This window comes from Corvus moneduloides, chromosome 1 (genome assembly GCF_009650955.1).
Source record: "Corvus moneduloides isolate bCorMon1 chromosome 1, bCorMon1.pri, whole genome shotgun sequence".
Taxonomy (NCBI): Eukaryota; Metazoa; Chordata; class Aves; order Passeriformes; family Corvidae; genus Corvus; species Corvus moneduloides.
The window spans coordinates 39,267,522-39,279,226 of NC_045476.1; the positions used below are offsets into that span (position 1 = coordinate 39,267,522).

Below are 11,705 nucleotides of genomic sequence, written 5' to 3' on the forward strand. Positions count from 1 at the left end.
CAGGGCACAGCTGAGGAAATTCAGTTAAGAAAACAGAAATCAGGCGTCTGTTCTGTTTGACTGTCTCAGAACTTTAAATGCTCCCTAAGCTTTGTTGGGTTCCTTGTCTTTCCATGACATTAGAAATGCTAACATGAAGGCTCCAAAAAGTAAAACTAATCCATCTGTATCTGGCAGACATATTCTTATATGAAAAAGAGAGGAAACAGGAGAATAAGACAGATTTTTTTTTAGTTACAAATAATTTGTTTCATTTGTACTCAAATAAAGCTTCAGTAATTGAATATATCTTAGTTCTCGAATCTTTTCTCTTGGCGTTAATCCTTGACATACTTGTGTTTACATGTACTGTTCTACCAGTTATTTAAATAAAGCTGTAAAAGTTGAGCTTAAGGATTAAAGAGAGAATAAGCTTTCTACTGCACAGCCTATTCTGTTAAGGTTTTTGTTTCACTGGATTTGAGAAGTGGCAGTCTGCCTGCCCCACTCCCCTCCCTTCCCCAGCAACGGCTGTCAGCAACAACCATTCAGTCATGATACTGCCTAAGTGAAGAACTGTAGAAACACAGAATTGTTTGGGTTGGAAGGGACCTTAAACATCATCTTGTTCCAACTTCCCTGGGCAGGGACACCTTTCACTGGACCAGGTTGCTCAGGGCCCCATCCAACTTGGCCACATCTGGTTGATGCAATATCTATGTCACAAAAATGCCTAAATTAAAAACAGTATTTCAGGAAATGTAATACAATTTAAAATGTCAATGATGTAAGATTTCTTCAGAAGATCATATCAAACTTAGACTCCAAAAATAGGTAAGCATTGACCATATAGATTAATACATTTTCAACATATTAAAATAAGAATTTGAATAAACCATTAGGCAAGAGCTGCCACAGTCCATCAGCAGCTAGATAAGTTCTATGATTTCTGTTTGGAAAACAGCTCCTTTTTGCTTTTGTGAAAAAGGCAGAAGCTCAGTGCCTTAGAATTAGGATCCTTGCTTAGCCTAGTGGTTTCTCCAAGTGGTTTGTATTAGTTGCTGGCTTCTTATGGCAACACCAAAACCTGCTCATCTTAAAAAGTGTCTATATAGATAGACATCACATATGCTTGAAAACTTGTCTAGTCATGTCTGATAAAAAGCAGTGGAGACCCAGCCTGTGGTTGAAATATAAGATGGTAATTCAACACAGAGGTTTATCTGAAGAGGCAAAACATTCAAGCTTTGATGCCACTGATCATAATTCAAGCAGAAATTCTACTTTGGGTAAAAAAACAAGAACCTGCAAATCCTTGGAAAACTTCATACAGTCCTGACAGGAATTTCTATATGACTACAGGAGGAAGTCTAGTGCAAAGACAAATCAGACCACATGGGGATTTGTTCTGATGCAGTCTCTCAAATGTTGATCTAAATGAGCTTAGGAGAAGCTGATGTGACAAAGAAGATACCTGATCTACCCATCTCTATCAGAAGACCTAGAGTTTTCCAAATGATTTTGTGAACTGTAAGGAACAGTTAGATCATAGTAATTGTTTTGACACAATGGATTTAAGCATAAAATATTAAACAACATAATATCCATCAGCCCCAGAGAATCAAAATGTTTTAGATTCTGGACATACAGCATCCCAGGGATACACAGCACTCAGAGCTTTTTATGCTTCAGAACACAAATAAGAGAAATGAGGGAAAAATTTTCATTAGAAAAATGAGTCAAGTCTCTGTTTAACCACAAAAATCAGAGTGCCTTAGTCATTCAAAGCAAGCAGCATTTTCAAAGTGTCATCTCAAATTTAGCATATACATTAGTTTTTGCATACCAAAAAATAAAAATACCACTGTTATTAAGCAAACTTAACTAGACATGATAAAGCCATTACAATGAACTTTTCATTAATAGCTATACAGATTTCTTAGCTGTCCTAGTAGAGAAGTACTATGTCATCTGTAATACCCATATATTTCATAGATAACTTACGCTGTAAACCTGAGGCACCTACACTTGTATCTTGAGATACAGAAACCTTTAGAAAAGCAAAACAAAGCCAGAGTTCCTCTCTCTTTTCTTTCTTGTTTTTTTGTAAGCTAGTAGTAGCACTTGAACTATCACAGCCATAATACAAGCATTATCACTGTTACAACACTAGCAACCACAGATCCCATCTCTCCAGAGAGAGACGTCTCTTCACACTAAGAGACAGCATCACTTCCAGCTAGAGGTTAACCTCTGTGCAATGGGAGGTATTCATCTCAGAGCAGAGATGAAGTGCCAGCTATTTCAGCAAATGCTGCCAGATCTTTTACTGGATAAAGTCATGTCCCGTTCAGACCCTTTAGCTACATCCACAGTATCTCATCTCCAGGCCAACTAACTAGATGTCTGAAGTCTTTCCCACTTGGAAAAGCTGATTCTTGCAAAAGTCCCAGATTGTCACCTGAAATGTGTACTTAAAATGCCTGTAGTCCTGTAATTTCAAAAACTGTGTGTCAAACATATGTCCAATTCAGTTACATTAATGTTGCTTGGTGTACAACAACTGCATTTACGGACAAAGTTGAACAGTGACAATTTGATTCAACTAATGTAGATTTTAAAGCTGTAAGGAATTATTTCTTCATTTCAGTCTGACTGTATATGTAACAGAGAACTTCCACCTGTAAACTGTGCACAAGGACTATAACCTCTATTTCATCTGTATAAAGTGTTTTATAAGCACTTCTAACCACAATTTCAGAGTATGGACTGACAACAGATAAATTGTTCTAGATGTTAAATACAGATTGAAAGGTGGTACCTTATATCCTATTTGCATGCAACCTGTGAGCTTTTTTCTCCTTGACTAAAAACCCATCCTTTGTGAACACTGTCTTCCTCAAAGATAGTGTTAATTCCTCAATTACTTTGAGATAAGACCTTGACTTGAACATAGTTGCCATTTTTGAGGAAAGCAAAAGATAAGGCAAAAGAACAATGCACTAAACAAGCAAGCATCTGATACGCTCTGTTAGGAGAACATCCTCACAAGAGGATCTGTACTCTGTTCCTACTCAGACCTTAGAAGGACCTACAAATCGTGCCCATCACAGTTAGAACAGAGATTTGAAGGAAACACAGCTTACTGCAACTCAGCATAGATGCTATTATCCAATTCAATTCTCAATTCAATCACTGCTTTCTAAATTAATTTGATTAGTGAACTTGAGGAAGACAAATATGTTTTAATGGCAATAGCTCTCTCATGAATAGGGGAGTGTCCTGCCTGGTCTCCAGCAGTCTGGTGTCCTCTGGTTGACTGACTTGTAAACTGACTGAGCTTCAGCAATCAACCACTACCAGGCATACGAGTCAAGGATGTTCTCAGTTATGTTCTCCAGGACAGGCTTTGGGAATTATTCTTTTGAATATTTGAGAGGTGCAAGCGCTGATGGGAGCTTTTCCAGTGCGCAAAGTACTGCTGATTGTTCTCCCCTGCATGATCTCTTTGATGTAATGCTGCTCTTAAAGGCAGTTTTAATAGGATGCTTCCCCTCTTACCAACCAGCCTCATTTTCATTAAGTGTGGGTGTTTCACATCTTTGAGACTCTCTATCCATGAGTTCTGCAGTTACTGGGGGAAAGGGACAGATACAGCTCACTTCCTTCAGAAAAGAGGCTAAAAAGGGTTCTGCCAAAGCAGCTCTTTTAATTGTTAAAGACACATACTCTCAATGCCAAGCACAATGTACAAATCACTCTGTGCTGCCTCAGTTCAGAACTCCCAAAGCTCACTTGGCGGTTTCCCTAAAGGACAAAGCCTCATCTGTTAATTTTCCTGCGTAGAACTTCATTGATGGTATCACTCTTATGCATGAACTATTAGCTAGAGAAATTATTTTAGCATTCACCTTTTTGGCTGGTGTGTAGCTGAGCAATAATTCTAAAGCAGCATTGGCTGGAAAGGATGTAAGAAATGTCTGTTTACTGCTGGGATTCAGGAGGAAAGATGGTGGTTTCTCATCATAAAATGATGGTCCCTCCATTTGCTTTAGCATTGATCACATGCTCTTTGGAAACTGATTGTGAATGAAAAAAGCATCCTGTAATTTCTTCCATGAAAAGATTTTATCTGAGTCCAGCTGGAATTTTCAACAGGAAGTCTAAGTTTTATGGCCATGTTTTGGAAAGAGGTAACCTTACAATACTCTTGAAAAGTAATTTCCTCAAATGTTAATGAGATATACTCTAACTAGCAACAAAGGCAAAAGAAAATCATTTCTTGCTTTGCCAAATGAATTGAAAAATGACTTCAAGGAAAGGAGATAATCCTGCCAGCATAAACACCATTAAATAAGCCACATACATGCCTTCTATTGTTTTTTATCTAAGCAGAGAGGCCTCTTAAACATTTTGAAACAATAGGCCTCTTATGTTTGACAAGAAAATAAGTGGCATGTTTCATTTCCTACTCAGACTGAATTAATATTGAAAACCTCATACATTCCAAGAATTTAATCATAATCATTTTAATGGAAAAATTCAATGTATAGAATTAGATAAGAATTACTCTTAAAAAAAATACATATCCCCCTAAGAAATAGCTATAGAGGTCTAGATAAAAGCCTTATTTAGCCAGAATTACCTCCTAAACTCAACTATGCTGTTAAAATGTCACTTGCTCTCAAAGAAACTCCACCATGTAGTCACAAAACACATTTTCATACCATTTCTATAAGACTTGTTAAAAAGCTTTCAGATTTCTGTGCTTTAAAACATTCAAGTTTGAATTAAAAATAAGGAAAAAATCTCAAAGATCAAAAATAATTCCATTATTGGATCATACTGATACTCCCTGAAGTCCAAGCTCCTGGACCTTCAGTAAGGAATGATTCCAGAAGGTGATCCAAGAAAGGAAACATTTAATATACTGCCAGTGTTGAAATAGTCTTCTTAAACCATATTGTATACCTGAAGTGACCAAATTTATCCTTCTTAGTATAAGTCTGGATGTTCTTATCTGTACACATGTCCTTCTTATAATCTGTTTATATCTTGGACTTCATGAAAATCTGTGGTAATTTCCAGAATCTGTTGTTTCTGAACAATAAACTACAGCTTTAGTTTTTACTGAAATATTTGATGTCTAATGTTCTTACTGATGATCAGTTTCTAAGCAACTGGTAAACAGGATTTTTTACTTGTCAGTTTCCAGAGGAAATTGCAACTCATTAAAGTGAGCTTGCAAAGCTAACCTCAGATTGTAGCCATTACGCTTATTTTAATGTTGTATTTCATTTCTAATGTTTGATCAAAGAACAAGTCTCCAAGGATGCATAACTTTTCTGGAACATCACAGTGAACAGCAGTTCTTCAACAAGCCTCATTACATTCAGTGCACAATATCAAGCAATGTAAAGACAATGAATAGTAGCACCACATTCAGTTCATTTTATATTGATAAAGCTTTGTGTCTTGGGACTAACATGCTAATAACGACATCAATGCTTGTTTTGATTAAATGGATTTCTTCCAGCAGTGGAAGCAGCAGTGCCAGAAGTATATTGCACTAAAGATATTCACATCCTTGTGCAAGCAGAATGATTAAATTTAGCATCAAGTTACAGGTTGCTCTCTAATTCAATCTCTAATTCTCTCATTCAACTCCACCAATGAATGTTTAAGTTACAACTGGCCTGTGCATCCTCTGAAGTTCAGCTGTCAGGACAAATCTTGAACAACTCAAAAGTTATTAGCCAACTAGCCCTGCAGCATCCTTTGCTTGTGATTTTTGCCTCTGTGACTGGACAAGCATCACTATGTGCATCAGACAAAATCTATCAGAACAGAACATGACAATAGCATAGTTAGCATGTGCTAAGCTCTCTGTGGCTTTAATTTAATGCCCACTGAGATCAGTAAAGGGTGAATAGGGAAAAAACAACAAAAACCCTCGAAGAAAAAAGCATTTATCTACTGACAACATCTATTAAAAGACATTCAGTCAGTATTAAGCAAACCATCCCAAAGACTTACCCCGCTAAATAAAAGAATGTGATCCTCAGAAATAAAGAGCTTATTTTCAACACCATGCAGGGCAGCTTCCAGAGCAAAACTGCACTCTGTGTTTGGAGAGTCAAAGCAGCAAGTGTTACTATGTGGTATCAGCCCTGCCAACATCTGACAAACCCAAGGAGAATGAACACAATGTTTCTTTAAGCATGTAGTGCTTGAGCTGTTAGCCATTGTAAAAACATTAGGAGCAAGAAAAAGAAAATAATGAACATTACTGTACCAAAACAGGAAAAGCAGATTTCCCTCCCACCCACCCCCCACCAGTTACAGCCCTGGTACTTTTTTTTCCAAAATATATCATGGCAAAGGAATGTGTCTTTCTTTGCCTGATGACCTCTGATTTGGAGAAGTATGCTATTCAGCACCATTTAGCGCAGAGAGAACATATAAGTTTAACTGTTTCAAAGGAATGCAGAATTTCAGCTCTTTTTATAGAGTTCTTCTGAATGCTCATCACACAGCTTAATATCCGGGACATATTGGATGAAAAGGAACAGTAACTCATCAGAGATGGCCTCATTCCAGACTCACCCCTTCTCCCTCCGCCCATGCTAAACAGCTTCCATTTCCCTGTGAAACAGCAACAGCCTCAGATTACAATTCAGATCTCCTAAGGATATTCATGTTGCATTTAAGTCAAGAAATCATGATCTATCAAAACAAAAGAAATCAGGTTACAAGCACTACTGCCAAGAATGCAACATTTTATTTAACACAGATTTACGTGACACAGGGCCCAAGTACTGACCAGTGCCTACACCTGACCTCAGAAGAATGGAAACCTCTTAGCAAAGGTAAAGCCCTTACAGAACAGAGAACAGCACAGCATAAAGCTCATGGCTAAGAGAAGAGTTAAAAGAGGGAAAGTCTGGTTTATTTTATATACCTATTTAGGAATTAATTTTGTCAAATATACCCGCCTTAGCATAGCAAGCAGATTCAAGACTATCTTGAATATAAGGAAGTTTAACCATTATTTTACCCAGCTAGTATGGAGATGAGTGGTTCAAGATGAGCTGGAATTACACTGAAAAGAACTCATGACAGCAGTGAAATATGGACTTCTGTGATCCTCAAGAGGCAGGCAATGACTGCTTAAGGCTTCATGGTCTCAGACCCCAATCACTTTAATTGTCCAGTAATTTCCTCAGAATCAAAAATTATTTGTTCTCAGAGCAAATTGTTTCAAATTCATAGTGCTGTCATAAAATCCTAAATAGCACCATTACTCACAGTTACTGACATTTAAAAAGCAGTGCAGCTAAACTTCTGATCCTCCCCTTTAAGATATAGCTAGGTCGCTCCCCAAGGTTACAAATTAAGTTGTTGGGTTTTTTAATTTGCTTTTACCTTTTCTTGAATCCTCTTGGCTTTCACTGTCGATACAAGTTTCCAAACTGCATGAATAGGAAGCTTTATAAAACAGGAGAAGACAGACTTATGCAGCAGATTATCCATAATTTAGGCAATTTCTCTTACTTCTTTCCTGTCTGGAGTTCTGAATGCATGTTTTCTGCCTCTTCCCAAAGACTAGTAGTCCTCGACTGTTGCACAATCCTTTTCTGCAGAGCAACTGGTGAAAATCAAAACATCAGATGCAGAGCCTCCAACAAATGACTAGTGTTAAAGTGCCACAAGGGCAGTGCAAACTGCAAGAACTGAGGGGCAGTCCTACCAAATGCAAATCATTTCCCTGGCAGCCTGCTCGAACAGCTCTACTTCGGGTGAGAACGTTCTGCTGCAAAAATCAAATAAGAGTAACTAGGTCCTGATTTTTCCTACCCCTCCTAATGCCTAATGCCTCTTCAAGCTTGTTCAGCTGCAGTAAAGAGGCTAGGGAACTGCTGCTTCCAGCACATTCACCCCTCCTCCTCAAGCTGTATTTCACCGACTGCACTGTCTGGTTTCACTTTTGTTTCACACACAATCCTGTTATGTGGATTTCAGTCAGATTAATGCTTTCTTTCATTCCCCACTTTCTAAACTGGAACTGCAAGGCACCAGTTACAGAGCCTAACAGTGCAAGCTCAGATAAAGCTTAGCTTGCAGCTGGGGGCTTTGCCTTGAATCTTACCTGCAAACTCATTTCCTTTCGAGTCATTACATTTGTCTTTATGACCCCTTCTCTACTTTGCACCTTTGATCAGCAGACAAGTATTTGTCTGCTTTTGTAGTGGATGGAAAAAGCAGAAAAGCACATTTCCAACGATTATCATCCTAAGTTCTTGAGTTTCAGAGTTATGGAAGTTCGGGTGGATGTCTCTCTTTTGTTGTTGCTGACATTTTATGTAGAAAAGTCACAGGGCTGGGTTCTTATTACAGTGAAGCAATTTAGTCCTCGCTATAACTCCCCAGCTACTAACTGCAAGTTTTTTAAGTCTTTCCCAAGGTGTGTTTCTGTGTGTAATAAATTATTTTAAGGTCACTCCCAACCCAGGCCATTCTATAATTCTATTATTTAGATCTTGGCTAATACTACAGAATTTATCCTGAAACTATTAAATACAGCTGCTAAAGACTAACCAGGCAGAGAATGTTATGTGCCTCCTGTGCATCAACATTTGTGGGAGGCAAAAGAAATAATTTCTTTACCTTGTCAGCACAGTTTGTAGAAAGTGATCCACATGGTAGGGAAATAAAATTGCTTTGCAGGACTCTTCTCCCACTCCTCCTTTCTAGGTCTCACAGCTACAAAAAAAAAAAAAAAAAATCTTTCAATGGATTCAGGAAAGAATCCAAGACAGATTTACATATTTGTTTTCAGTGTTAACTCATCCCACACTACTTGCACATATCCCTCCCTTCAGGTTTGCTGCTTGACACAGGCAACCATTCTGACATTTCGTGCTTGGAAATGTGCCTTCAACAAATCCTTTTTGTGTTCCTAAATGACTGTTTTGCTGCTTATACTTCAGCCCATCTGCTTGGATGGCACCAGGCCTGCTTACAAGGTGATCTTCCTGTCTCACTTCCTATCGAGAGAGATGCCAGCCAATTTTGGGCTCTCGGCACAATACCTCTCCTGCCCTCACTTTGGTACAAAGCCCTGCTGAGTCAGAAACACTGCTCCTGTGCTTTATAAAATTTGTTGGCACTTGTGTGGCTCTGACCACCTGAGCAGCAGAGGAAGAAAACTGGAGTTGTCAGCACTGTAAATTGCCAAGTACACTCGCTACTGTGAAGCCGGGCGGGATGTTACAAAGATCAGTGACACATCGTAGCATGGGAATTTTAATTGCTCTGCAAAGCCAGGATCACCACAAGCAGAAGGACAAGAATAGTAAAACCAAAAACTCAAGCCACAGGCATAAAAGAGTCAAATAGGGGAAAACACTGTGCTCCACCTTGCTGTAGTGGTTGCTTTAAAATGACATATATTAGGACGTATATTTTCTTTGTATAACCTCAGACTTTTACCTAAAATCACAGTGTTATGGTTTATGCCATTCACTGCAAAATCATACCAGGTTGAAAATGCTTCTTTGCAAAGTTGTGAAGTGCATGACCAAGCTCTTTCAGAAGAATGAAGCACCCTTGGCTTGTTTCAGCTTAGCCAAACAATAGTGTTTCAGCAGGCGCTTGTACACTCACCCCCTTCTATGCTGCATATGGGTGCTTAGGGAGCACAAAGGGAGACATCTGCAGTAATCCAGATGGATGGAACCTCAGAAGTGTAGGACAACACCACCTGGTTGCGCCATACCTTGGCAAATATCAGAATTCTACATTTCCTTGATTAGCACCTAAATTCTTTATTGAAAAAGAGACAAAGATTTCTTAATTAGGAAATACTTGCATTGTCAAGAGTAAGTCAGTGGTACATATCACAAATGTTCTCCCTCCTTCCACCCGCTTTAAGAAAAGCAGTAACAAGCCAAAGAAAGCAATGACAAGCTTTCAACATACAATATCAGCTGTCAGAATGTTTTAGTTTAGGGGTTTTAGTGAAAAAGTCTCCTTTCTCTGGTGTAAAATAATGTGACAAAATCTCCAAACATGCGTTCTGACACCTGAAAGAACAGTTTCTTGTTGTACCCTGTGTTTTTATCAAAGAAATCCCCTCACTTCTCATGCCATATATTTAAAAGAAAACGAAAGAAATTTAAACATTTTGACTCTACCTAGGAATGAATCAAATTTATACTAAAATAATGGTACGTAATGTGCTCAGAAAACAGCAAACAACAGAGACTAAACTCCTCAGCTCTGGCCTGGCAACTATCCAGTATCAACAGGAATAGCACTAACCTATTTGTTCAACTAATTTCTGGGCTATCAGTCAAGGTGAATTGAACATGTATTGCCCTGTATTATAAGCTTCTCTAGTGACAGTAATAAAATATATCACTAGCAGCCAAAATCCACAAACAACATCCAGATCCAGTGTAAAAGTAGCAAATAATTCTCTTTTCATTGAGTGAAAAAAACCCACACCAAAACAGAGATATATATGCATCTACATAGGTGTATGTGTACAACTATACAGATGCAGGTACCACATACATATACACACAATGTCCCCACCCTGAAAACACATTTAAGGAGCTGATCAACAAACATAGACTTTGTCCTACTCAGTGCAAGCTGCTGGCAGCAGGACAGGCAACGATGTGTAATTCTTGCTCATTGTGAGCTGTTTAATTGTCTTCTCCTACCATCTTGGCATCTCAAACAGAGACCTCCACATTCTAAAGCCTTTCATTGCAAACTTCCTCTATCCCGAGGAAGCCATGGCATTTGGGTCCTTGAAGCATATCCTATATGCATAAAGCAAGTATTGCATTTTGGTTTTGTGTACTGTCAGAATGAGAATTTGCTTCTTCCCCCATCTCCCCCCACCTCATTGCTTTGACAAATAATAGTAACTCCAGCAGAGCTGTTAGTCCAACATTTTCAACTAATCTAATTTTCTGTATTTTTGAGAAGGATTTATTAGTTATTAGTTCAATTCTAGTTAAAACTTGACCCAATTCCTTTTTTTTTGAATGATGCAAACTCTATCTTTGATATGCATCACTAATTTAGATTTTCTAGGATTATAGTGCTTCAATTTTAGTTCCATGTCCAGTCATAGTATCCCTAGTCCAAAAAAGACATGATTGTACTGGAGCATGTCCAGAAAAGAGCCATTAAGATAATTAGGGGACTGGAACATCTATTATGGGAGGAGAAACTGAGAGAGCTGGGACTGTTTAGTCAGGAGAAGGGCAGGTTCAGGGGGATCTTCTTCATATGCATAAACACCTGAGAGGCTGAAATGAAGGCAGAGGAGCCTGACTTCCCAGCAGTGCCCTGTGAAAGGGCTGGAGGAAATGGGCAGGAACTGAAAAGCAGAAAGTTCCACCTAAGTATAATTATTTGTTTATTAAACACTGTTATAGCGATGAAGCATTGAAACCTGCTGCTAAAAGGGTTGTGGCGTCTTCAACTTTGGACATGTTCAAAGCCTTGCAATCAGTCCTGAGCAGTCTGCTCTTTCTGACTTTGCTTTGAGCGTGGTATTGTACTACATGATCTCCAAGGAGTCCCTTCCAACCTCAGCTATTCTATAATTCTGTGCAATTATAAGCTATTACTATGAAAAACCCCTAAGGATAAGCAAATGGCATCATTAATTCTGCGTAAAAGTAAGTGCTTTTTAAAGAAAGAAG

General features: G+C 38.5%; 1 protein-coding gene across 2 annotated transcripts in view; it reads right to left on the reverse strand.

Annotated features, from left to right (window-relative positions):
• ATP2C1 (ATPase secretory pathway Ca2+ transporting 1) overlaps positions 1–7,705 on the reverse strand; it is a 62,087-nt gene extending 54,382 nt beyond the window's left edge. Inside the window, exon 1 of one of the 2 annotated variants that reach the window (XM_032106808.1) lies at positions 7,405–7,705. In XM_032106808.1, coding sequence (XP_031962699.1) covers positions 7,405–7,512 — 108 coding nt within the window. In that variant the 5' untranslated portion in view covers positions 7,513–7,705. Of the gene's footprint in view, positions 1–6,015; positions 6,102–7,404 lie in introns of those variants that run through there. The other variant, XM_032106802.1, reaches the window with a different exon arrangement.
• Between the last annotated feature and the right edge of the window lie 4,000 nt (positions 7,706–11,705).